This window comes from Phyllostomus hastatus, unplaced genomic scaffold (assembly GCF_019186645.2).
Source record: "Phyllostomus hastatus isolate PE091 unplaced genomic scaffold, TTU_PhHast_1.1 phas_scaffold_39, whole genome shotgun sequence".
Lineage (NCBI taxonomy): Eukaryota > Metazoa > Chordata > Mammalia > Chiroptera > Phyllostomidae > Phyllostomus > Phyllostomus hastatus.
Window position 1 is genome coordinate 30,740,727 of NW_025334028.1, and position 27,545 is coordinate 30,768,271.

A 27,545-nucleotide genomic window follows, 5' to 3' on the forward strand; every position below is an offset into this window, starting at 1 on the left:
ATATGCCCTGACCGGGGATCAACACGCAACCTCGGCGTATCCCGACGGAGGACGCTCTAACCAACTGAGATAAGTGGCCAGAGCAGAAGGGCCGCTCTCAGAGCACAAAGTTACCAGCGGGCTCCGACCTCGAGCTCTCCCGCTCGCCAGGGGCAGGCGGCGGGCTGTCACTGCCTCCGCGGGGGCTTCCGCGGGAGGAGGGGAAGCTGCCCCGCGGCGCGCCGCCCTCGAAACCTAACCTGCTGTGCGTCAGGCGCTCAGTCCTCGCGCTCTTCCTCTTCCCCCTCCCCACTTTGGTCGGAGGAGAGAAAACAGTCTCGCGCTGGGGCGTGTGCACAGAGGAGAAGTGGAAGAGCGGCACACCCTCCTCCCGCCCGCCCAGCCAGCTCGGGGCGGGGAAGGGGGAGGCGGGCGACTCGGGACGAGGCGGGGCGCCCGAGGCGAGCTCGCTGCAGCCCCCACGCCGAAAAGGCCCGCGGACCTGGAGGGAGGATGATGCTCCTGAGGGGCTCCTGGTCCTGGCGCCCGCGGCGGCCGCCGACTCTCAGCACCTCGGGCGGATCGGGGCCGCGGCCGCTGATGCCCCAGGTAAGACAGCCGGCCCCGATGCCGGGGTCTCGGGGGCAGGGGCGGCGGCTGGAAAAGTTTGGGGGGCCACTTCTGTGGAATGGAAGCCGAGTGGCCGGGAAGTTCACTTGGTTTTCGCGCGCTGGGGGACCCGACAGTGGGGCAGCGATGAAGGCCGGGGTCGCGCCCGGGGCCGAAGTCATGAAAGGCCAGGGGTCAGGAGGCGCGTGGGTCATCACCTCGGCCTGGTTGGGGTGCGGGGACCCTGGGGCGTCCGGCCTTGGAAAAGCAAAATACCCCGGGAGGGGTTTCTCCGTGTCCGGACCCTGATCCGGAGTTAAGTTTCAGAGCCCGCTGTGCCGTGGCTGGGTGGTCAATGCCCGAGGGGGCTAACGATGAAGCCTAGAGGACTGACTGCTCGAGTGTGGACTGTGGTCGGAGTGACGTTTCCATCCTGAGAACCGCAAGGCCCTCCCCTCCCTGGAAGAGGGAAGAATAACTAGCGTTTTTTGCTCCGGGAGCCGAGTGGGGTGAATCATGAGCGTGTGCTGTGAGTAACAGTTGGCCTGACACAATGGCCCCGTGGACTGCGTGGACCATTGCTTGGAGGAGGGAGGAGAGTGAATGCGCACTGAAAAAGACACAGGAAGCAGGGGACAGTGCTGCGTGTCACTGGGGCTGTGAGAAGGAGCTTGACCTCAGCCCACTACGTAAAGATAGCCTTTCAAAAAGAGCCTTCCACGTGTGTGGTTCTGAAGAGCGTAGTTTTTGAGTTGTAGTTTATAACTCCCATCCCCACCCGCTAATTAGTTTCAGTTGTCAAAGAGAAAAATATTTTTTATCTCTTAGCTTGCAATTTGAAAGAAAAGCAGAAAGCAATGCCATAGTCTTTTCACTTTCACTTCCTGTTTATGTTTTCTCTGCAACTATCCCAGGGCTTCAGAGACTGGATTGATGCAAGGAAATATTTCATTGCATTTTAAAAATGCCTTCCTATGTTTGAAAGAGAATGAGGAAGAGAAGAGTATTATGTAACTAATACCTAGGAAAACGGGTGCAGCTTCTTAAAATGTAAAATGGTAGATTTAATAGGGTAATTGGAGAGATATGCTTTTCCACTTTGCAAATTGTACTTTTATAAGTGTAGTACTCTACAGTCAAAGACATACCAAACAGTAAAACAACAATACAAGGAATACCCTTCACCATACACTATTTAAACATAAATGAACGATTTGGTTTTTTATTACACCTAAGATTTTGAGTAGAATATTTATGGAACCCAAAACTGCCCTCTCTCAAATGACCAGTCTAAGCCCTTCCCCCTCACCCCATTTCCCTCCTGATGCAGCATCTAGGGTAGTGCCATAGCACACTCAACAGTGGGGAAAAGACCAGTGATGTTTGCAACCTGACAGCTTGCAATGAGTTGTCATTAATAGTATCTCAAGTCAGTATTCCCGATTATATTTGGCCTTTTCTGAAATTATGAGTGTGCCTTATAGGAATTTAGTAACTTTGAAAAATATAGTTTTCACCCTTCGTATGGTAGGTACACCAGTGTTTTTGTGGGGGGAAGAGTTTGAAATTGATTTGTTAGTGTAGCAAAATTGCATTTTAAAGAGCACATTGCATCTGGAGCACAAGAGAGCAGGAACATGTTGTGTTACATTTGACCAAGGCTGGCCTAGTGTCCATGGTCACGATTTGGTGACAGCACCTGTGCCTGTCAGCACGGTTGTCAAGGTAATCTGTGGCTTCTGCTGGTCTTCCCATCCTCCAGGGCTCAGCTCTAAGTGGTTATGACCCCTGTGAATGCTCTCCCAAAGAAAGCCCTGTCCTGACTGCACCTTTCTTAATTTTAGTTTTTTTGCTGTTTAGTTTGAGAAACTCCCTGATGTAATTTCAAGCACCCCATATAGCATTTGAGTCCCTACATAAGCTATATTAAAAACTTAAAACAATCAGCCCTGGCTGGCGTAGCTCAATGGATTGAGCAGAGGCTGGGAACCAAAGTGTCCCAGGTTCGATTCCCAGCCAGGGTACATTCCTGGGTTGCAGGCCATAACCCCCAGCAACCCCACATTGATGTTTCTCTCTCTCTCTCTCCCACTCCCTCCCTCCCTAAAAATAAATAAATAAAATCTTAAAAAAAAAACTTAAAACAATCAAGTGTACTTTGCAGAGAAGTTTAAGTATTAAGTATACCTTTTTAAACTTCTAGAAACAAAACATGTTTTGCTTTAGGTCCCACCACCAAATGTTAATTCACAAATTGTTTTCATCTTTTGAATTGCATAGACACGTCACTCTTGTGTGATACTTCCCTACCATTCTGTCTAGTGCTTGTAACTGGCATATTGTATTCTCTCTCCTGAGGGGAGTGATTAGTCATATATTGGTGATTGTATTTACACTATAGAAAAGGCATTTGATGCTGTGGTCTCAAAGTAATTCTAGACAGGCTTGTCTATTAAATATTAAACATTACCGTCCTCTTAACACTTAGGTATGAGTACTAGGTTTTTTTGTTTTGTTTTAGTTTTTACCGTTTATTGAAGTTTAACAGTATCAGTGCTATTGTGCGGCAAACTAAGCTAGGAAACCATTTGGTATCTTGGTAGATAAGTATTTGTTGAATGAAGTACCTATGAGACTTAAGGTAGAAAACCTGAAGCTAACATTAGTTGATTTAATAGCTATATGAACTAAATATGTTTACATCACAGAAGAGAAATGAGCATCTCAGTTAGTGGGCGTTATGTAATTGGGACACCGAGTTTCAGACTGGCCCTGCCACCGCTTAGCTCTGTGAACATAGCCAAGTCATTCAGTCTGTTTGGGCCTGATTTGCAAACAAAGTGACCTGCTCAAAATTACGACTAAACTACAGATCAACTGTCATTCAGAACTCCCCAAAATCTAGCTGAACAGAGGCCTATAACTCTAAGGGTATAAAGGAGAAGCCACATTAAGACTGGCAAGAGGAGCAGAGATGCAGAATGGCTGGTCCCACACCCATGCGTGGTAAATAAAAATTGGGAGGGAGAGCTCGGCTCTGGAGGCCCCCCTTGGGAAAGGAGGGGTTCCAGCCTCACAACAGGCTCCCAGCCCAGGGTTCCAGTGCCGGGAAGAGAAGTCCCCATAACTTCAGGCCATAAAAATCAGCAGGGATTGTGGCTGAGTGAGATGGCGGGCTAGAGTCCCAGGCAGCTTATCTTAAAGGGCCCATGCACAGACTTACTCAGAGTCCCTCTCTCTGAGCATCAGTACTAGGGTAAAAGCTCAAAAAAGCATGGGACACACGGGGAAGAAATAAAGTGTCTGTCATCAGGGTGAGAGTCTGGAGGGGCAGCTTTCCCCCAGACAGGAGTGCTGGCAGAGGCCATTGTTCTTGTCTGAGACCTTGCCCCACAGAGCTGGCAGGTGGGCACCATGTCTGAGTCTCCACCAACCTGGCTATGACTGTTTGCTCTGAGCTGGTGATTCCCTGACACCCCACTCCACCAAGTTATAAGTCTACCCAAGATGTTTCAAGTATTTTTTCCATACAAATGGCTTGTCTTGGCTCATGCTTAGTACTTCCCTTAAACAGGGGTGTCAAACTCATTCTTACCAGGGGCCCCATCAGCCTCCCGGTTGCCTTCAAAGGGCTGAATGTAATTTTAGAATTGTAGAAATGTGACTACTCCTTAACTAGGAGCAAGGAGCTCGGCGCTGCCGCTGGGTAGAAACAAGGTATGGAGTGGGTAAAACAAGGTGGAGGGCCGGATTTGGCCCACAGGCCTTGTGTTTGCCACCTGTTCCCTAAAATTTCTCAAACAAGCAGCATCTGGCATCCGCATGCCCATACTTCTCCTTAAGTGGCTCTAGGCCTGATACTAGCAGCAGCTGGCATTGGTTCTCAGCTTGGCCTCACTTGGGCACTGCCAAGCCCTGCATGAAATATTCAATGAGATGAAAAGCAAGGACCTACAACCAAGATTACTCTATACAGCAAAGCTGTCATTTAGACTTAGAGCTTCCCAGACAAGAAAAAGTTAAAGGAGTTCATCACCACCAAACCAGTGTTATGCGAAATGTTAAAGGGTCTTCTTTAAGAAGAAGAAAAGGAAAAAAGATCTAAAATATGGACAATAAAAATGGCAATAAATATATATCTATCAACAGTTGAATCTAAAAACAAAATGAATGAACAAACAGAACAGAAATAGACTCATAGATACAGAGAAAATTTTGATGGTTGCCAGATGGGAAGGGTTTGGGGGGGTGGGTGAAGAGGAGAAGGGATTAAGAAGTACAAATTGGTAGTTACAGAATAGTCATGGGGTATAAACTACAGCACAGGGAATGTAGTGAGTAATATTCTAATAACTATGTATGGTGTCAGATGGGCTCCAGATTTATTGGGATGACCACTTCATATGTAATGTAATGTCTAATGTCTAATGAACTGATACAATATTGTTTAAGTCAACTGTAATCAAACAGTAAAAAATGATTTAAAAAAAGAAAAGAAAGGCACTTGTCTAATTGGTCTCAAAAGCCTTTTCTATGTATAAAATTGCTGTTTTGTTATTTTACCAGGGGATATAAGTATGCTGTCGAATACAGTATTGTCCATGTCAGGTTGGTTCTCTTAATGGCTGAAAAATCCTGTTATGATCTTAGATGGTCAGTAGAGTGGCAGTTTTACCTAGTGGTTGTAATAACTTTTTCCTTTTAAAAGAAATCAGAATTTATTTGATTGGGTGAGCAGGTCATAATATAGTAGATTAAGTTTCTCTCTAATACTCCTGCTGTTATTATCAGTGTTTCCGTCGGTGAAATGTTGCTGACCTGAGAGTGTCTAGCATCAGAACCCTAAAACCATGACATAACGGGCACTTTGAGCTAACCTACAGGTTGCATACCAATGTAGAGTAAAACAGCATTTATACAAGACATATTCTAGAACTGTCTTCTTTCTTGACCCTGTTTAATTTACCATAGTATTAATTTTCCTGGGCTTCCAAACATGCCAGCTCTCTGTTCTCTGAGCCATGTCTTTCGACTGTGTAGTATTGGACCCCACCCAAATGTTTTCACTGAATTTTCCACATCATCATCCCTTCTAAGAAACATCCCTGTGAAACGGGACAGTTAAAAGGTGCCCTTTAAAAAAGGACTTGTGGGACAAATTGCTGTCTAGTATCAGAATTGCTGAGTTTCTCCTGAGCGGACGTGGGCTTTCTTGTCCAGACAGTGAAGGCAGTGGTGTTCTCTCTCTGCACGTGCTGCCAGGAAGTCAGGGGTCAAATCTTAGACGCACCTTCTAAAAATTGTGAGAGACCTTATGATATGCATTTAATGTGTTTGCCGTACTCCTGGTTTCACCTACTCTGCCCTCATTTTTCCCTCCATTTGTGTCATCGTCCATTTTTCTGTAATTGCGTTTTAATGGGAAAAAGTGATACATGAAGAAGATTTTAAGACATTTTAAAAATCAGTTCTTTGGTGTTTGAGCAAACATATTCTAAGTAGTTGCGGGTCAAAGTGTGGAAAGCCAGTCTCTTTCTTGCTCAAGTAGTTTCCTTGGTGTTTTGCCCATAGAAAGTGCCGAGTATTGATGGCACTGGATCGACTTGCTGTAAGAATTTAATTTTGATGCTGGCTCTCTGAAGGAAATGTGATGGTGCCGAAGTTGTTCACTCCCCTCTCACCCTCCTTTTCCCCTTCTTACTACCCTCACCTGCCCTAAGTCTTCCTGTTTCTACGTCCCCACCTGAGTTAAAATACAGTTTGGGACAACTGCCAAGGCCTATAAATCTCTTTATTCTGAGAGTTTCCAGAGTATTTTGTTAACTCAAAAATGGTGTTATTTGATTTTAAATAATTTTTTACCTTAGTTACAGGTCTAAGCTTTTGTTTGACAGCTCTTTTGGGGATAGATAATTAGATTTTTGTCTGGGATTTAGAATATTGCTGAGAGATGATGTATGAAATCTGCACTATAAATCCATCCACTGAAGAGAATTTCTCTGAATAGGTTTGAGGGCAAGAAATAGGGAACAGTGAAAAGAAAGGCAAGAGATGGAACCACAGTTGAAATATCTGTAGCCTGTGAGCAGAAACAAAGAGTGAGGTGAAACATTAAATCTCATATCAAGAAACTGACAGGTGTGCAAAGCATATTGTGTCAAATTTTAGGAAGAGAAGTCTTCAACATTGACAAGGATCAGCCCACAGTATGAGTTTTAAGATATTAAGATTGAGTAGATGATTTGGTTTGTACAACTGCCATAGACAGAGGTGGTGATCCTATTATATTCAACTCCACTGAGAATTCTCAGCTATTGTTGAAAGATGTGGTAGGAATATTTTTATAATGAATGCATTACTCACGTCACAGTTCTGGGACCTAAAAATGAATTAGCTTATTTTCAACCTCGTAGGCGCAACAGTGAATAATGAATGCCGTGAATGTGTCTGGAGGAAGGAAGAAGGTATCGTTCTGTTTGACAAATCCCTGTTGTTCTCCTGATTCTTTGTGTGTGTATGTTTGTGTGTTCATGTTCACGTTTGGCTGTCTTTTTTGCTAAACATTTTGTTTGTCTTTGGTATAGCATTTTCCTCTTAGTCTGTGTAGGATACACAGAGGGGATTTTGAAAGGTGTTGATAAATAACTGCTTTTTTCTGCCGGTAATGCAGCTAGAATCGAAGCATGCATTTTTATTAGAGAGACTGACAGTAATGTGACCATAAACCTGGAAAAAAATTACTTTTAGAAAACGTTTCACAAACAGATCAACATGGCATTGGCTGACTTAAGCCTTGCTGGAAGATATACTTGTAACATTTTATAGTCTGATAACTTCTTTCTGTAAGTCTGCTTTCACAGTGTTTCAGATAATGTATAATAAAGCAATTTTTGCTTTTCAGGAGAAGGCATGGCTTCTTATGACCTTGCGCAACCCCGTTACAGCTTTGCTATTAGTGAAGCCAAGCTGAACGCGCTGCAATCCATTCAGAAATCCTGTCCTGGCCTCAGCCCTCCAGGCGCACCCTCTGTCCCATGCCTTCTGTATCCCAAACAGTCAGCCCTGCTGGACTGGTACCTCCTCCCGCAGCTGGTCATGTATTTTCACCCCTTCCGCTTAGTGTTTATGGTGTTCCCAGGCGGCGTTGTCTCCCTTGGGTCACCCTCTTGAATTCTATTCTTGCTCCGAGGCTGAGTTCCAGTGCCCACTCAGCCTCACCCCGCCCTACCCCAGTTTTGATGCGGTCTCTGTAGGTTGAGGCCAGCAGGAGTTGCACGTTCTTTTTCACTCCCACAGCACTTCAGTGCTCACCTCATTTTACCATGCATCATAGTTAGCTGTGCCACTGTGATCCCCCACCCCCGAGTCTCCCAGCCCTATTTCTCCCCTTCTCTGATGGCCTGTGCCCTGCCACAGCCCCTGCACAAGAAAAGCTTGTTGGGTAGAGGGATGAATGAATGGATCATGAAGACTCCAATATTATATGGACTTCCTCAGTGGTGTGTTCTCTTCAGGTCTTACCTTCTCAGTTTCCTCTTTTCCACTTAATCTAGCCAGGGGATCACCTAAAGCCTTTTAATCTACTTTTTATGATATAAGCCTTGAATAATTGGAGATTTTTAAAAAGTTAACCAAAATCACCTGTATGCATACTGTATTTTTCATGAAAAGAAAGCAGTAATCTTAAATCATATTTTGGTTAATTGCTGTATTTCTACCTCAGGATTTTTGGAAGCACAATTAACATAATGTAATGAAACAGATTCTGTAAGGACAGGATGTTGGATGGGCACCTTCTGGCCTGTTCTGAAATGCGGTGTTGATTCAGGATGATTGCATGGGAAGGCGGGTGACACTTCTCTCCACAGACAAGGGCTCTCTAAATGGGGCTCTCAGAGCATTAGATCAGACTGGTTCTACATTCGTGCAGTGTTGTTTTGTGATTGCCAAAAATTATCTGTTAGTACTAAAAGCTTAATCATTAAAACTTAAATAATTCAGAACATTTTCAAAATCAATTATAAAAATACTTATTTGTAAGATGCAATTTCTGGGCAAAATATAAAGTTAACCTTTTGTAAAATACTGCCCCACCCCACCCCGCCCCAAAATGATTATAAATTTTGATTAGGAAACAGCAGGTCTTTTCCTGTAATAATGCCTCCATTACTATCCAGAAGCAGAGCGTACTCTCCTTTGGAGGATGGAGTGGCCGTCAGTGAAATGATCACCTGTTGGGGCCCCAGTGCTTGGGAATGGGTCAAGGGCAGCCCTTAAGGAGGGTGTACAACAAAATTTGTTGAATATGGTTGAATGTTCAGATACTGGATAGGTAATCCCATATAGAGTTTGCCATTTATTTGTTTTACAGCCTAAAATCTGAGGCTTTTGAATGTGAATAGGGACTTCTTAAAAATCTGTAAGGCTCATCAGTGCCTGTGGCCATTGTGCCAATATTTCAGGTTTTGGGGGCAAAATGGATAAGCAGGATGGTAATGGAGGGTCCAGCTGTCACCTGAGCCTTTGCCATTATGTGTCCTGCTGCCACCCTCACCAACTCCAGGAGCTGGTTCTGGCTTGATTCCTAAACATGGTTTGATGGGAAGTTTGGCTTCTCTTTCCCCATCCTGATTAGGGTACTCTGCTTTCCCATGTGGATGCCACGTTTCATGCTTCGGGTTCTTCATAGCTAAGTCCTAGCCTGTGACATTTTAATTGCCAACAGTTTTCTTTCCCCAAGGGTGGGTTTTGCCTTTTTTTTTTTTAATAAGAGGAAGTCTATTTAGAAAGTCACAGAGAAGTGAGTCAGTCATAGAAGAAACAGGCTTAGGAAACAAGTTAAAGAGGCAAAAGAAGGGCTCTTGGAGTTTAGGAAAGGGAGAGGTGAGGAAAATGTACCTGGGGGAGGGGAGAAAATAGGGGCGTGCTCCGAAGAGAGCCTGACTGGGTCCTTCATTTTGAGGGTATTTATTTGGAGGTCTCAGGGGAGGATCCTAATAGAGTATTCATTAGCTTTCCAGTTGTGTCCTTTCTGGGTTGTGTTCTCTACTGATTGGTCGGTGCCGGGGCAGGGGGTCATTAGTCAGGGAAGCTGGTCCTGGTGCCAGCCATGGTATCTTTTGTCTGGTTTTGCTGCTTTTCTGGGCTTGGAGCTGGGGTTTTGCCTTTTATCTAAGCCTGAGATTCCAGTGGAGGAATTGTGGTGGCTCATGATAAGACTGAAAGCTTATTTCCAGCTGACTCATGAGGATCAAATAAATATCAGAGACAATAAACACTAAAATGATTCAGGGAAAGAACATTATTTTACACTGAAGAGTTGAGAAGAGGTGATATTTCAACCAAGCTCTGAAAGGCTAAGGGGTAAAGGTTTAGCAGACATATTTCAGTGGGAAGACTGGGCATAAGCACACCAAGTGGAGCCCAAATCAGATTTGGGGGTCTAGTAAGAACTCTGATCAGTCTGATCAGGCTGCAGGAAGTATTCCCTGTGAAGGGCACTCTTTGGCCTGACTTGGATTAGAATTTTTGAAACACAGTGTCTTAAAATCTTATAGGACTTATGTTTATTGAGTTAAATTCTGTCACAAACTATTATCCTGTAAAGAATTATTTCTAGATAAAACAAAATCTCTTGTTCTTATTAATTTGAATAATTCTGCACTAAGCCACACCAAATTAAATGCATTTCTTTACTACAGACTTCCAGGAACTCATGGGCATTGGCACAATCTAGGAGTAAGAAAGAGGCTGATCACAGACCTTTTTTATTCTAAAGCATTCCCAGTAACTTCACCCAGAAAAGTAGCCTCACAGTACAATTTGGGAGATACTACATTAACAAATTAGATTGGGGATGGATTATGTTGAAAGACACATGAAATCCTGTTAGGTCCAGCCTTACTTTCTGAGGCGTAACTAATATTCCAGCTCCGGTGTGTTGGACCAATCCTACGTGCTACATTCTTCAGCCTTCTTTGCAGCCAGCATGTGACCAAGTCCTGGATATCCTCCACAGTACGGAAGTGCAACTTTTAGTTTTCGTCCTTAATTAGGAACCTGATTTCTCCCTTGCACCCTTTTCTCCCACCCATGGGCTGGAATACATGTGTGGAAGAAGTGAGCAAGCTGGACCCTGCAGGGGCATACAGCCCTCTAGGTGAGGGGGGAACAACTAGATAGAAGGGCCCCAGATCCCTGGATGACCTTACTGTCGTCTTACTTGCCCTCAACTGCCTACCTATTAGAAAAGCAAACATATCTCTCATTTGAGTCCCATGTATTTTTAGGTCTCTTTTTTAAAGATTTTATTTATTTATTTTTAGAGAGAGGGGAAGGGAGAGAGAGAAGGGAAAAACATAGATGTGAGAGAGAAATGTTGATCTATTGCCTCTGGTACGTGCCCCAAGCAAGGACTGAACCCGCAACCCCGGCATGTGCTCTCACCAGGAATCATACTGGGGACTTTTGGCTTTGTGGAACGATGCCCCACAAAGTCACACTGGGAGTGTCACAGTGGGAGTCACACTGGTTAGGGCTTCAGGTCCCTTTTTAAAAGCAGGTTGGCTTGTGCCTTATCATGTCAAGTGGAGGACCAGCCCAACCAAAAGTCTCTGACTGGAGAGGTTAAAGCAGAAGAGCAGAGACATTATGACATGGATGCTTTGGGAGGCTCTCAGAAAACAATGCTACAGAAACCACGTGCATGAAACAGCACAACAGCCAAATACTTGGATGTAATGTGCTTTCCAGAGTGTAACAGTTTACCTCATACTGCCTCCACTTGTCACGCACCAATTCTATTTCCACTTAAAGTCTAGCTTTGAATTGACGACTTCCATAAATAAATGCTTTCCCGATTACTAGATAGAAATCAGATTTCCTCCCTACATCTGTGTGTATGCTTCACTCATTTCACTCTTCATTTGGCACTGGTATACTCTCCCTTGTATCAGGGCTTTTTGTGTTTCAAGCTCACCAGCATGCCAGCCTCCCCCATTTTTTCTCCTAACTTCTGAAGTGCGGGTGTCTTATATCTTTTATATTTTCAGGCATATTATGTGTTTGTGTTTCTTTTTTTAATTATATTTTATCAATTATGCTATTATGGTTGTTCCAAGTATTCCCCCTTTGTCATCCTCTACCCAGCATCACCTGCTTCCTCAGGCAATCCCCACACTATTGTTCAGGTCCACAGGTCATGGGAGTAAGTTCTTTGGCTACTCCATTTCCTAGACTGGACTTTACATTCCCATGGATATTTTGTAACTACCTATTTGTGTTTATTAATCCCCTCACCTCTTCACGCATTTCCCCACACCCCCACCCATCTGGCAACCATCAAAATGCTCTGCATATCCATGATTCTGTTTCTGTTCTTCTTGTTTGCTTAGTCTGTTTTTTAGATTTGATTGTTGATGGATATGTATTTTAAGTCATTTTGTTCATAGTTTTGATCTTCTTTTTCTTAAATAACTCCCTTTAACATTTTATTATTTTTTAAATGTTTATTTATTTTTAAAGATTTTATTTATTTTTAGAAAGGCAAGGGAGGGAGAGAGGTACAGAAATATCAATATGTGGTTGCCTCTCATGTGGCCCCCACTGGGGACCTGGCCTGCAACCCAGGCATGTACCCTGACTGGGAATCAAACCCACAATCCTTTGCTTTGCAGGCCAATGCTCAATCCACTGAGCTACACCAACCAGGGCTCCTTTAACATTTTATGTAATAATAATTTGGTGATGATGAACTCATTTAGTTTTTTCTTATCTGGGAAGCTTTTAATCTGACTTTTGATTCTAAATGATGTCTTTGCTGTGTAGAGCAATCTAGGCTGTAGGTCCCTACTTTTCATGACTTTGAATATTTCTTGCTGAACCTTTCTAGCCTGCAAAGTTTCTTTTGAGAAATCAGCTGACAGTTTTATGGGAACTCCCCTGTATGTAACTAACTGCTTTTTTCTTGCTGATTTTATGATTCTCTCCTTATCTCTAACCTTTGGCACTTTAATTATAAGGTGTCTTGGAGTGGGCCTCTTTGCATCCATCTCATTTGTGACTCTTTGTGCTTCCTCGACTTGCATATCTGTTTCCTTCACCAAATTAGGGGAGTTTTCTTTCATTATTTTTCACATGGATTTCCAATTCCTCTTTTTCTTTTCCATCTGGCACCCCTGTGATGTGAATGTTGGAAAGCTTGAAGTTGTCCCATAGGCTGCTTACACTATCCTTGCTCTTATGGATTCTTTTTTCTTATTGTTCTGATTGGTTGTTTTTTTTTTTTTGCTTCCTTATCTTCCAAATTGATTTGATTCTCTGCTTTATCTACTCTACTGTTGTTTCCCTGTAAATTGTTCTTTATTTCAATTAGTGTATCCTTCGTTTCTGACTGGATCTTTTTTATGCTGTTGAGGTCCTCACTAAGTTCATTGAGCATCCTTATAGCAGTGTTTGGAACTCTGCATCTGATAGATTGCTTATCTCCATTTTGTTTAGTTCTTTTTCTGGAGTTTTATTCTGTTTCATTTGGGCCATGTTTCCTTGTTTCCTCATTTTGACAGCCTCTCTGTGTTTGTTTCTGTGTATTAGGTAGAGCTGCTATGACTCTGTGTCTTGGAAGTGTGGCCTGATGTAGTAGGTGTCCTATAGGGTCCAGTAGCACTGCCTCCTCCCCTATCACCCAAGCTGGGTACTCAAGGTGCACCCTTCATATGGGCTGAGTACACCCTCCTCTTGTAGTTGAGCCTTGATTGCTGTTGGCAGGTCAATGGGAGGGATTTACCCAGTCCGGTCAGCTGCAAAGATTGGCTGTGACTGCTTATACCAATTTCCGCCTTCCAGGGAGGATCAGCTGTGCAGGGCCAGGGTGGTGGTGCTCTGATGTAATCTGTAGCTGTCTACTGGGTGCACGGTTTCCTGGGTGGTGCAGGCCAATGTCAGTCCCCACTGTGTTCTCCCTGAGACCACCCTGCATGAGCAATAAAGCAATTTGAGGTGGTTGCTACTTGTGTTGGGCTTTGAGATTCCCAGGACTGTGAAGCCAAATTGTGAATCTAGGCTGGCTGCTGCTAGTGCTGGCACTGGGCCCACTTAGCAAGAGGTATGGGAGCTGGTGGCTTGCTGGGGCCAGCTGTTGCTTGTTTGAGAGGATTTAGGAAGTTGTGAAGCATGAGCCAAGACCAGCCATTCATATGGAAAAGCCAACTTTCATAGCTTGAGTAGGCCCGTAAGTTGGGTGTGATACAGCCTCAGAGATCTCCAGGATGGGGCAAACAGTATTAGCCAGGTTGATGGGATCTCAGTTATGGTATCCACCTGCTGGCTCTGTGACTTCATGGAGGGAGGCTTTAGAAAATGGACAGTGGCCTCTGCCTGCCTTTCTGTCTGGGAGAAAGCTGTCCCCAGCTCTTGCCTTTATACCAGACACTTCAGTTTCTCCCTGTATGCCGCTTGTGCCTTTCAAGCTGTTACCCGGGTGCCAGAGCTCAGAGGGTGTGAGTCTGAGTAAGTCCATGTGTGGGTTCTTTAAGAGGAACTGCTTGGGACTCCAACAGTTTCTTCCACTGACTCAATCCCTGATGGTTTTTGCAGCCAGAAGTTTTGGGGACTTACCTTCCTGGCACTGGAACCATGGGTTGAGGGGCCTGGTGTGAGACTGGGACTCCTTGCCCTAGAGATATCCCCCCTGAATTTTTATCCACTACATGTAGATATGGGACCAGCCCATTCTGTGTCTCCGCCCCTTCTGCCAATATGGATGGATGTGGTTTCTTTAATTCTGTAGTTGTGAGACTTCCAGTTAACTTGATTTCTGATGGTTCTGAGTGATGGTTGTTCTATAGTTTAGTTGTAATTTTGATGTGGTTGTGCAAGGAGGCGAGCCATATTTACCTATGCCAACATCTTGACTGGAAATGTTCTTTGTGTTTCTTATTCTGCCCATATAGTTGCTTATAGTGGAACTAAATGATGAGGCCTAAGAAGGTAGCTGCCACCACCTTTATGAGTGATGATGTTGTTCTAGACCGGGTGCTGGTAAACATCTCCCATAAAGGTCCAGAAGCAATGATAGAGAATGGAAATGAATGGGCTTGTGTGTGTTCCAAGGAACTTGATATGCAAAAATGTGGGTAGGCCAGATTTGGCTCATAGGCCCTAGTTTGCCAACCCCTAGTCTGTAGACTTTGGACCAAGATTTTGGCGGTAGTAATGGATTCTGTTTTAAAAAATGAATCTGGAACTGACAATGCACGTAGAGGGGCATGAGAAGTGAGCACTTTAATGAGGACCAGTCACGAAGCCATGGTTACTGTGTGTGAAGCTGGAATAACAACAGCTGGTACAATGGAAACACAAGAGGAGGGTATAAAGATGTTTCAGGAGTACAGCAGATTAGGGCATAACCATGGGACCACAGTGCCTGGCAGGGATGAAGGAAGGAAGAGAATGGGAAGGCTGAGACTAAGGTAATGAGTTGCTGCCCAAAGTCAGAGGAGCAATCAGAACCCTGTGGTGAGTTCTAATCACTGTGGGACAAGTGACATGGTGGGGGTAATTGTGAGGACTCGGGAAGGGAATGTTCGAGAGGCAGTGCCCTGGCACAGGCATGTGTTTCAGCATGTTTATTTCTCTTTGGAATTATCATTAGACCCTCGTACAAGTTGTCTTTCATCTGAACCCAGCATCTTAGTGTATATATGTTTTTCCTCCCTTTTCCTTTCCCAAACCTTTTTTTTTAAAGTAATTTTCTGCTATTTCTGTTGGCTAGAGTAAGCTATTCCTTTGAAACAAAAGACTCAACAATAATTACGCTTCCAGATTCTTTTAAGCCAGTATTTTTTCTCTCGGGAAATGCTCTGAGGTGACCTTTTTAGATCAGCAACAACTCTACTCTACACAGTCATTGAGGGACCCAAGCTGACCAGTTCCTCTGTCATCTACAGCATATGCTTCCAAAGTCAAAAGAGCCGAGAATGTACATTTAGGCTTACAAGGTGTTACAAGCTAGGCCTGGAAGTCCTACAGCGTGTCACATTGCGTGCTAATGTTCCACTGCCTCTTTCACTGGATGTGCTGGATGGCCACATTTAGCTGCAAGGGGGCCGAGAGATGTTGTCCTAGCTGAGAGCCGCATTCCAGCTAAAACCCGATTACTGTGGAAGAGGAGAATGGATGCTAGTAGACTTCAGCTGTTTCGGCCTCTGTTCCTTTGGCCAGAAACAGGACAGTTTCACTCTTTTGTGGGCACTTAATTTCCAAGGCTCCACTGAGCTTTACTTATATGTGTTCCATACCAGTGGATATTGGGAAACAGGGAAACTTCATTTCCTTCTGGAAAATTTAAAAAGGAAATGGTGAAAATGTGGCATTTTTAATTTGGGCTGGAATAGGAACATTTGACACCTCGTTGGGCTCATTATGAGCTGCCCTCCGGGCTGTAACTTGATAGGAAGGGTGTAGTCTCACTTGTACACTCTCAGCAGTGGAAGAGAGAGAAATAAATTCTAAAGGTTCAATTAGAATTTGAAGCCAGAACTCAAGTTTATGAAATGACACCTGGTCAGGAGGAAAAGAAGTATTATTGAGAGAAGATGCTGACGATGTGGTTCTAGGAAAGGACTTCCTTTAGAGAAATTGTAGTGATTAATAGCTAAAGGAGCAAAGTAGAAGTTAAAAAAGTATCATGTGTATCTAGTGTATGAATTTAGTGGCATTTTGCAGGCTAGCCTGTTACAAATAAGGTCTTAAAAGGAAAAATTAATACTTAGGGTGCTTAAAAGATGCTAACTCGGCTTTAGGAAAAAAAAATGTGCCTTAAATCCCTATGGCTTATATACAGGCTTTTAAAATTTAATTTGTCAGGCTTGGATATCACTCTTGATCAATCTTAAATGCACAACTTTGATTGACTTTGAGATATTAGAATTTTTTTCCTCTCCAATGCTTTTCATGTGCTTCAGTATAATTATTGTTTTATATAATGGAATGATTAGATTGCCATAAATACATTCCTTGAACTTGGACACTACATGTAATTGTCTATGAAACATAAATAAGACTTTAATGAAAGAGTTGTCCAAAGGGCTATTTTATATATATAGTAATATATAAAATATATATACAGTTATACCTTGGTACTCATTGACTTCAGAAGTCGTCAAACCCTATACTTGGCATATTTTGATGAGAAAAAAATGTTTCAACACTTGGAGCTTACTGAGGACTTGTCACTCTTGCTAGAACTTGTATGAGTCATGACGCTATCCTGCAAAAGAAAATGCTCCATCTTTCGGTACTTGTCGGTTTCGACATTTGTCACAAGTTCTGGAAAAATTAACAATGAGTACCGAAGTACCACTGTAATAGGAAATATATATAATTGGAAATATATAATATTATCAGTAATATGAATGTAGTATGATATTATGAACTGTGTCTGTGCGTGTCCTGGCAAGGTGAAAACAAATAAGGTCATGCTAGGTCCTGTGGAATTGTCTTTTTCTGGAGGCTTATTATGCTCATTCCGATGTAGCCGATTAGCCTGGCCTTGGCAAGCATGTGTCACCATGGCTGTAGGAGCAGTAAGAGAAAACCAATTGAGCATTGCTACAGAAAGCAGAGTTTCTCTCTCCCTCCCTCCCTCCCTCTCGCCCCCTCTTTTTTTAAATACTCACCCGCGGATATATTTATTGATTTGAGAGAAAAAGAGAAACATTGATTGATTGCCTCCTGTATGTACCCCGACCTGGTATCACCCTGGAACCTAGGTATATGTCCTGACTGGGAATCAAACCCTCAACCTTTGGTGCATGGAACGACGCTCCAACCAACTTAGCCACTCAGCCAGGGCCAGAGTTTCCCTTAATGAAGAAAAAAAGTAGGATGAGTAAATTGTAGCTTGAAAGTTCGTCATGTGCAAAGAATCTAGCAGTTCCAGTTGATCCACAAGCCACTACCTATGAACGTTGGATTTCCAGAACACCAGTGTGGCTCCTGTCACACTGCTCTATTTAAGAAATCGTTTGAATATATTCTGGCCATTCACCAATGGGTAGACTACTTCTTAAAATGCAGGACTCTTAAGGTACTAGGAGAACTGAGGCAGAAGCTAGAGAAGCATTGGGGAAGGCTCTGTGCTACAGGAGCTTGCTCAGTGAACACACCGGAAGCAGAAAGCAAAACTGTTTCTTCCTTCAATACCTCCAGCGCCCTCTCTACTAACAGAACTTTAGTGCCAACCAGAAAAGGAAAAATATTCAAAGGGCCCAGACGCACGTGCACAGAAAAGTCAGGAGGGGTGAGTTTGGAGCTTACAGGCAGTAAATTGATAACCATCACAGGAAGGCTGAGGCAGCACCTGTGCAGCACTTGGAAGTGGCGGCTGCACTCATCAGCATGGCCAGCCTGGGGTGGCCACAGTAGGATGGGAGACAGAGGCCACACCACAGCAGGGCCACTGATGGAGGAGTGGTCATTTTGATACAGTGCTGTAGTCTAGACCAGAAATCAGGGAAACAGCACTTGAATGTTCCAGGAAGAGAGAATCCAATGCAAAGGGGAAGAACTAAGTCAGAGAGATCTGGAAAAAAAAATAGATCTGAGACTTACAGGAGGAAGTCAGAGTGAACAGAAAGGAAGATCGGGGTGGATTACTAAGAAGCCAAGAGGCAGGCTGAAGTAGGGTTGTGGCGACCTCGGTCAGGTCCAGATCAAAAATGGGAGTCAGCTAGGGTGACCTAAGGTCCCTTTCATCACTTAACGTTCTGTGAGGTGTCTTAGGTACACAATCTTGGATCTGCCACAGTCAGACACTGCTGAAGTCTGGAGACTGATAAACTCATACTGGCTAGCTAAAAGTTAGTCCACTGCTGTACATCCCTTTCTGCCCACTCCTGACTGTATGCCTCCCCCAGAGAAAAAACTTTGGGTTGTTTGCGGTGTCCGACCTGCAGCCTGTGGGCCACACGCGGCTCAGGGTGGCTATGAATGCGGCCCAACACAGAATCGTAAATTTACTTAGAACATTATGAGATTTTTTTTGTGATTGTGTGTTGCAATGTATTTAATGTGTGGCCCAAGACAACTATTCTTCCAGTGTGGCCCAGAGATGCCAAAAGGTTGTGTTGTAGCATTATTTATGTGATTTTATTCTTTCTGTAAAGGTTTGGGTTTAGAATGTTTGCCAGGAGGCTTCGCCTGGAAGTGGCACAGGTGTGCTCCTCATAACTGTTGTTCATTTGAGCTTAAACACAGGTGCTCCACATGTGGGATTCACACTGTAATGAATCCAGGCGGTCTCATTTGTTTATTCTGTTTAGCGAGATTGTGCCGCCATTTAATTAGTGAAGTCTGAGTTTGTGCCAGTGACTAAGCGCTGTGATCAACAGTTGTTATGCTTGCAGTTAATGTGGAAGTATCAAAGTATGACTTCTCTTGGACAGAAATTACATTACTTTAATGGACCTTTGGAATTGCTTCAGGATGAAATATCTTAATATTTATACTTATCCTGCTTATTTAAAGCTATTAGACAGTAGAAAAGGTCTTTCATAGGCACAAGAGTGGCCATTACAACTATTATTGTTGTATTTCAGCATAGTGATGTTCTTGGTTTTAAAACTTTAGAAAACACCTCTGTGGTCTCTGTTAGTCATCTTGCTTTTTTTGGTAACCTTACTCTTAAACACATGGTTACTGCAAAGTTGGCCATCTTAGTGGGACATGACTTTCATCAACTGTCCCTGACCTGGGAATTTGGAACTGGGTCTAGGGTTGCCATCTCTCTTGGTGGCTCTTTTGAAGAGTGGAGGTGTGTAGTTGGAGCTGATTGGTAGTTCTCGTTTTCTACCATATGGACCAGGAAGCAGGGCACATTGTTTCATAGTGATAAAGCAGAATGATACTAACATGTCAGGAAAGGAGAAATGAAATATGGATCAAGAGGACTTTGCAGCCTCAACATGACTTCATTCCCTAGCTCTAGTCCATTCCTGAGGCTTCATTGATTCTTCCGTTTAGGCTCCATGAGAGGCATTCCTGTCCTTCAAGTAAATCTCATTCTTGCTTAATTAAACTAAGTCAAGGAGAAGCTTGTTCCTTTCATCCATATAACAAATATATGTGAAGATCATTTAAACTTTCAAGAAAACCACTAAGATCTTGGTAGAAAAATGGGCAAAGAACATAAATGATTCTCAGAAAAGGAAACTAAAAATGCCTGATAAACACATGAAAAATAGTATCACTGACAGAGAAATGCAAAAACAATAGTGCAATAGATATCACTACCATTTTTTAACCTATCAAATTTGCAAGGAAAAACAGGTAATAAGTATTCAAAGCGTAAAGCATGGCATGATGTGAAAACTCTTCCAGACTGCTAGTGAGAGTTAAAGTGATTCTATAATTCAGAGTCCTAGCAGGACACAGGTGGGTCACTCAGATAAGGATAATTAGAGGAGATTTATATATAAAGGAGTGTTCACAGAGGCGGGGGTGCAGGGGAAGCACAGGGATGGTGCAGGGACACTGGGCTGAGTTGGGGAGAGGGTTGGGGGCTAATGGGCCAAAGGCCACCTGAGGGGAAGGCCTGGCCAGATAGTCACCCAGAAATCAGGTCCTATTGTTCCTTTAAACATTCACACTCATTAAAGCTAAAATTGCAGAATTCTCCATCTTACTGATTCAGGCTAAGACTTCAGGTACTTTATTAAATCATTTTTAATGAAGAGGCTAATTTTTTCAAAGTCAAATTTCTCAGTACTGTTTTCCTTTGTATACCAGCAGCTTTTGAAGTCAGCCCTCCTTTCATTTAATATACATAATGATAGCTAATACATAGCCTATGCTGGATGCTGAGTTAGTTACCTCACTCAGTCTCTGTAATAAGGAAGAACTCGGTTTTCCACCTTCCTCTGTAGGGAGATACCCAGTTTTCCCCTACTGTGTGCTTCTTCACTGTGAGTCTTCCTTACTACTACTCACACTCACTTCTGATCCTTCTGGTCACCAAATGTGTGGTGGTTTTCCTTACAACAACAGTTAAGTCTCCAACATCAGCTGGGCATCCTTTAATTCAGTTCTGACATACTCTACCTGGAGGCAGGGCCAGATCTCACAGAGATCTTAAGGGCTAACTCCCACAAGACTGCCACCCTCCATGTCACATACATTCAGATGCCAACTGCAAGCCCAGGTTATCACCTGTGCTTCTGACCAACTGGCTATAGATCAGAGATTTCAAGGACATCCACTACATGTCTGATTAATTTGCTAGAGCTGGTCATGAACTCAGGAAGACATCTACTTACATTTACCAGTTTATTTAAGTCTATGATAAAGGATACACATGAATAGCCAGTTGAAGAAAGGCACTGGGAAGGTCCCAAGCACAGGAGTTTCTGTCCCCGTGGAGTTGAGTGTGTCACCCTCCCGGTGTGGCTGTGTTCACCAGCCTGGAAGCTCTCTGAACTCTGTACTTTTGAAGCTTTACAGAGGCTTCCCCTCACATAGGTATGATCAATTATTAACTCAGCTTTCTTCCCCTTTTCCCTCTCTGGAGGCTGGGGGCAGGTAGGACTGAAAATTTCAGGCTTCTAACCATGGCTTGGTCTCTCCGGGGACCAGCTGCCATCCAGGAGCCCACCCAGAGTTGCCACACCAGAGCAAGAGATGGTGCTCGAGCTCTTATCACTTAGGAGATTACAAGGGTTTTAGGGGCTCTGTGTGGGAACCAGAAGCAGAGACGTTATGTAAACATATACATTTTTTCTATTATTTTACAGCCCCCTCAGTGAAGCCCTGGGAGGCAGGCGCCCGCGTTAGCCATTACTGAGCAGCTAATGAGGCAGCAAAGCCTCAGAGCAGGCACGCCACCTCTCAGGCCTGCGCTCCCAGCAGCTCTGCTATATTGCTGATGTGTCTTCTCTCTTTGAAAAGAAAATATAAAACAATATCTTTTCAGGCTTTGATTATGCTGATTCAGTTGAAAAAGACCTTTGAACACACTTGATTGTTTCATAATCATTGAAATGGATACTTGAATTCTGTTAAGAGGTATAAGATTAAATTTTAATGTACCACAAAGAGGACCTAGCATACTAGTTTCATGTGGAAACTTGTTTATGATGTTAGTGTAGTTTCCTAAAACCTTTAAAAAGTTTTTTCCAGATCAATAAATGGCTGAATAAAGGTCCAAATGAACTGCCTTATTTTTTTCCTTCAAAAGATGCAGTGGACTTTCAAAGAGGAAATTAAGTAAATTAGCATCGGTTAGTTAAAGGAAACTTTAATTCTTTGCGGAGTCAGTCAGCGATTTCAGATAATCCCAAGATATTGGTCAAGGAACTTCAAAAGACAATTTGGGTCAGCATGATATTTTAGAGGAAGGTTATAGCAAAATTATAGTTCAACTAGTATGTACATGGCTCCCCTCCCCCACCAAAGAAAATAGTCCAGTGTCTGAAATTTTAAGGCTATTCTTTTAAGTACTCATAAAATAACCTATTTTAATATAGTTCTTGAAATTTGAGAAGATAAGTGAGGAGCAGAGCAGAGCTGTCCAGCCCGAGACAGGCCTCGCCCCAGAGCCACCTCATAGCCACACTGTTCCTCAGCAGTGCTGCTTCGTAATTGAGCTGGGACACTATTGAGCTGTCCCACAACCATGCTGGTTGCACGGCCCCGCTATGTCACAGCTGGGCTGCTTGCCCTGAATCAAGTTTCCTTCTTCACCGCACCACACTGGCCATTACTGTTGGCGTTGAATTAAACCCAACAGCCATTGGTTGACAGTTCACTTAGACTCGACATTCTCGGAGGTCAGGGACCCTGTGTGACACTTTTGTACTTTGAAATGCATAGTTCTGGATTAGAAATATAAAATAAGTGGTTGATTGATTTCTACTTTTCCTCCATAAGCATATTTTAGTTGGGACTCTGGGGCTCTGGTTAAACCTTACATTTAAAGCAAAGCAGGATCACCATGTAGAGTCTTGTGAGCTTTGTGCTTATTAAAGGGTGCTATATCTAAGAGGGGGCATTTACTTTGGAGACATTATGGACAGGTACATGTATGACACATGTGTCTGAGGGCGGGGAGGTGCCTTTTCAATTCACTCAAAGGCAGTGATGGTCAGTGCAGAATTCTAGACCATGGCCTCAAAGAAGAGATTTATGTATTATATTCTATTTTAAATTTATTCAGAAATTAAAATAAAAATGATAATTGAACACTGACTGAAAATGGCAAATCAGAGAAGAAATAATGAATCAAGTCCCTTTAAAGACACATCAACTTTAAAAAAAATTACTTTTACAACAGCTTGAAACCAAAGTTTATAGGAAAAGAGAGTATTCTCTTAAAAGATATATTCTAGATTTTAATAAGAAACAGTGATTAAATGACTAATTTATAAAGCTGTGTTTTGAGTGTTATATAATTAGAGATCATACTCTTAAGTTTTTCTAAGAAATGAGTATATATAAAAATAGTAGGTTTAAGCCTGTGCTGGAAGCTTTGTAAATGAATTAAATTCTGAAGTGTTTCTTTTCTTAGATGTTATAAGTAGTAATTTTGGTTTTTAAAAGTTGTACTGAAAAAATTATCCCAGTAGAAATGAAAACTTGTTACCCATTTCAGTTTGTAGATTTGAAATAATTAGAAGAAAAATCCTAAGTGGTTAGTGGCTGTAAAATTATCTCAAGTATAAAAACTTGTAAAGAGTTGCAAAGAGTCCCCCTGAGGGGCAGATCTCAAAAATTCATTTGCTTGCCATTTAAGGAGTTGGTTTTTAAAAACTACTCAGTTTAGCAGTAACCTTCACCTTTACAGTTGTAGAAGCCTAATTACAATTTTGTGGTGGCCTCTTCACTTTGATATCTTACCTATAGGGCAGCGTGGAATTGTGGCTGAACAGGCAAGAATACATCTTTAAAAATGTATCATTTATTTCTCATCTTTAAATATATTCATGTTAAAGGATGATGCATCAAAGTGAGGGTGAAATTTTGCAGTTGATAGAAGTGTTTCTCATTTTTGCTGTGGTCATGCAAGTGGTCGGATAACTCATTCTGTTCACTTGGGCAGCCGCCAGTACATAGCTATGGACTGCAGTGAGAGTGAACTTGGTGTTTGAGTCACTGAGCTCAAATGGGTTTTACTCTTTCAGCTAAATGAACATTTCTCTGTTTTCTGTTGAGTTTTTCATATTTGCACTCTGATGCTAACATTATCAGCTTTTAGCAAAGTTTGATATTGGAAATGGCCAAGTGAAAGAAAATCTTTTTTTACCCCCACCTCCCCCAGTTGAAGATTCCATCTGCTATTTTTACCCCTTATGAAGGATTACATTTCTTATTTCAGTTCTAACAATTTTCTCTCCTGACAAAATGAAACCTTTCTTTCAGGTAATAAGTGCAAAGTAAGTCATCCTGACCTATTTTCCTGTTGTGCCTATTAGAGAAGACAAGGGCCCATTTTTATGCCTCGCCATGATAGCCTTCCAAAGCCCATGCCACCAATTCTTGGCTTTCATTTTTTTAAAGATGTTATTATTTTATTTTTAGAGAGGGTAAGGGAGGGGAAAAAAGAAGGAGAAAAACATCAGTGTGTGGTTTCCTCTTGCACATGCACTTCTGGGGACCTGGCCCACAACACAGACATGTGCCCTGGCTGGGAGTTGAACCAGGGACCCTTTGTTTCACAGGCCCGCACTTAGTCCACTGACCTACACCAGCCAGGGCCCACTTTTTAACACCTGTTTTAAATTGTGTCATTTTTGGTAACTCCATATTTCTGTGGGAACTGAATGGAATATAAAGAAAGCTCAATAAATAAATCTGTAATGTCAGTGCAATAACATATTTCATGGAACCTGATAAACTAATTTTAAAATTTATTTGGAGAAGGATAGAATAGTCAAAATTTGGAAAAGAACAAACAAAAGAGACTTACCCTAATTAAGACATTGTAGTATTGATTTAGGAATATATAAATAGATCAGGGAACAGAAGAATGAGTAGAGAAATAGACTATATATTGATAGGAATTTAATATATTATGAAAGACAGTAAGAAAAGGGTAGATTATTTGGTCAATGATTTTGGGATAATTGTTAACCATTTGGAAAAATAAAGAAACATAAGTTTGTACTTCTTACATTCACAAAAATTAATTTCATGTGATGTAAGGAACTCAATATGAAAAACTTTGGAAGTACTAGAAAAAAGAATATTGCTAATCTTTAGTAAGACATCACAAAAATATTGATGTTTTATACTGAACTAATTATACCAAAGTAGTCAAAGTTTTTGAAAGATTTGTACGGTTATTAGTATATTAGTAAAATTCTTAACAAACATAATTTATAATGGTTGTATAATATTCCATAAGGCAGCAGTACCATTGTACGTAACAATTTTCATTTACCTTTCAAATTCTCACATACAATTTCTTAAATCCTTGAGTGGACTTAACATTTTCTAAAAGATGACACTCTGAACTGGTTCAGATAATTAAGGAAAAACATTAAATTATACCCCTTTGATTCAGATAATTTTCTTTCTTAGAATTTCACATTTGATAATCTAATTATTTTAGGAAACACCCTTTTATATTTGTTCTTTTTTTAAAAATGACATTTTTAAAGTTACATTTTAACACTGCTCTTTTAAAGCTAATTTTCAGAATTATTATTACTAATGTATTTGCTCTCCAATTTTACTTGGTGACTCATGATAAACCATCAGGAATCTAACGAGATATAAACAACTGAGAATTAAGAGATTTTCAGATTTGCCCTGGCTGGTGTGGCTTACTGGATTGAGCACAGGCCTATGAACCAAGGGGTCACCAGTTTGATTCCCAGTTAGGGCACATGCCTGGGTTGTGGGCCAGGTCCCCAGTAGGGGGTGCATGAGAGGCAACTACACATTGATGTTTCTCTCCTTCTCTTTCTCCCTCCCTTCCCCTCTCTAATAATAAATAAATAAAATCTTTTAGAAAATAAAAAAAATTCCGATTTAAGTAGTAGAAGCTTGTTTTCAAGGGCTATGTTTGGATGAAACCCAAAATATAAAACAGATAGAATGGACGCCTGCGGGAAAGGCGTTGAGGTTCCAGACTGTCTAGTCTTCCCCTCTGGCTGTCCTCACCAGGTAAGTGTATGGGGCACCCCTACAGATTTCTTGGAAAAATCTTTGAAAAACATTTGTTAATAGTAGTAACAGTGCCTGAGTGAAAAAAGCGGAAAGGTGCAGTGTCTAGTGGGAATAGATGTAGTGAGGTTTCTAGACTTCAGGTGCTAGTCTTCTTTAAAGTGATATATTGTGTTTTTGAAGTTATTTTTGTATGCATAGCCTTTATGGTATTCTTTTAATAGTCCCCCAAATGGCAGCTACTGATGCCCTCATAGATTTCTCTGTTAGGTAGAGACTAAAGTATAAGGTCTTTTGCTACTTTTTTGCTTAAAGGTGAAGGCCATGCCTGCCCAGGAAGTTTCTCCTTGTGTGAATGAGTAGGGTGATGATGTTCCAGGAGAACCTGTCAGGAGGTGGGGCTGAGCTGGTTTAACTCCTTGTCTACCCACTGGCATTGGTCTTCCCTCTAGGAATAACTTTTCAAGGCGGTCCATCCACAGAAGTGCACTTGGTTCACTCTAACCTAAGAAGCGCCTGGAGCTTCAGTAAGTGCTTTCCCTCTGCTTGAGATACGAATGCTGAGCCGGATACCTCAGTTCCCCCTTCCTCCACCCCCTTCACCCCTCAACACACTTGCTTTAGTTTAAAGCAGTAGAGAAAGCCCTTAGGTTTACTCATCTTGGGCAGAGTCCTACAAATTCTTCATTTTAGTCTCCGTCTCCAAACTGGGATGTGGAAACCAAGACATAGACACTGACTCTCTTTTGATTGGATTGAGTCTCTTCCCTGGTGTTGCCCAGATTAATTCCTAGGTGAGTTTACTGAAATCCACAGACTTTCAGTGGAGTGTTCTTTCTTTTAGCTTTTTTGATAAATAAGGTTGATGAGGGTAGGGATTACACACCATTTGTATCCTCAGGGGCTGGCCTTGTGCCTGGCACATAGTAGATGCTCAATGTGTATTACAGCCTGACTGACTTCTGTCCATCTGTCTGATCATGTAGGAATCCCCATTTTTCTTTCTTAGATGTGGCTTGTATTCAGGCTGCCATATCATATCTTAGGTAAAAATGTTTGGAACATCTTGTGTTTCTTCCCTCTAGTTGATACAGATCCAAAAAAAATGATCAACCAGTTTATCTGGTGGTAGGCTCCCTCCATTGTTTCTTTGTTTAAGGAGGGACAGGTACCCCTCAGTTAAGATAGATTCATATCAGTGATCTGTTTTACTTCTGTTATGTCTCGAGGGGGGAATACTCTTAAACAATTTTCCACTTGAAGACTATTAGAATTACGCTACTAGTGATATCATGTCTCTTTTTTTCTCTCAATTCCAAGAGTAAATTAGTAACCTTCTGATCCTCAGCTTCTTTACCATTGGAGGTATAAAAATAAGGGTGCATTTGAAGTACTTTTTATTAAATTAACTGGGGTGACATTGGCTAATAAGGTTATACAGGTTTCAAGTGTACATTTCTATGACACATGACCTGTATATTGCTGCTATTTTCAACCTTTTTCACCTATGGCACACATAAACTAATTACTGAAATTCTGCGGCACACCAAAAAAAATATTTTTGCTGATCTGACAAAAAATTAGGTATAATTTTGATTCATTCACGCTAGACAACTATTGTGTTGGCTATTGTCATTTTTTAACTTGACAATCTAAGGGGAAAGAGGACAGTGCCCCTGCCTAAGTAGTCAGCTTTGCATGTTTTAAAAATTCGTGTGCACGCCCGTATGCCATGGCACACCAGTTGAAAATTGATGGTATATCACATTGTGTGCTCACCACCTAAAGCCAAATCATTT

The 27,545-nt window shown here is 42.2% G+C and overlaps 1 protein-coding gene across 4 annotated transcripts in view; it reads left to right on the forward strand.

Annotated features, from left to right (window-relative positions):
• The first annotated feature begins 302 nt into the window (after window positions 1-302).
• MCUB (mitochondrial calcium uniporter dominant negative subunit beta) overlaps window positions 303-27,545 on the forward strand; it is a 94,246-nt gene continuing 67,003 nt past the window's right edge. For 3 of the 4 annotated variants that reach the window (XM_045820263.1, XM_045820267.1, XM_045820266.1), the window contains exons 1-2: window positions 303-588; window positions 7,002-7,052. In XM_045820263.1, the coding sequence (XP_045676219.1) occupies window positions 7,030-7,052 (23 nt within the window). In that variant the 5' untranslated portion in view covers window positions 303-588; window positions 7,002-7,029. The remainder of the gene's footprint in view (window positions 589-7,001; window positions 7,053-27,545) is intronic. The other variant, XM_045820265.1, reaches the window with a different exon arrangement.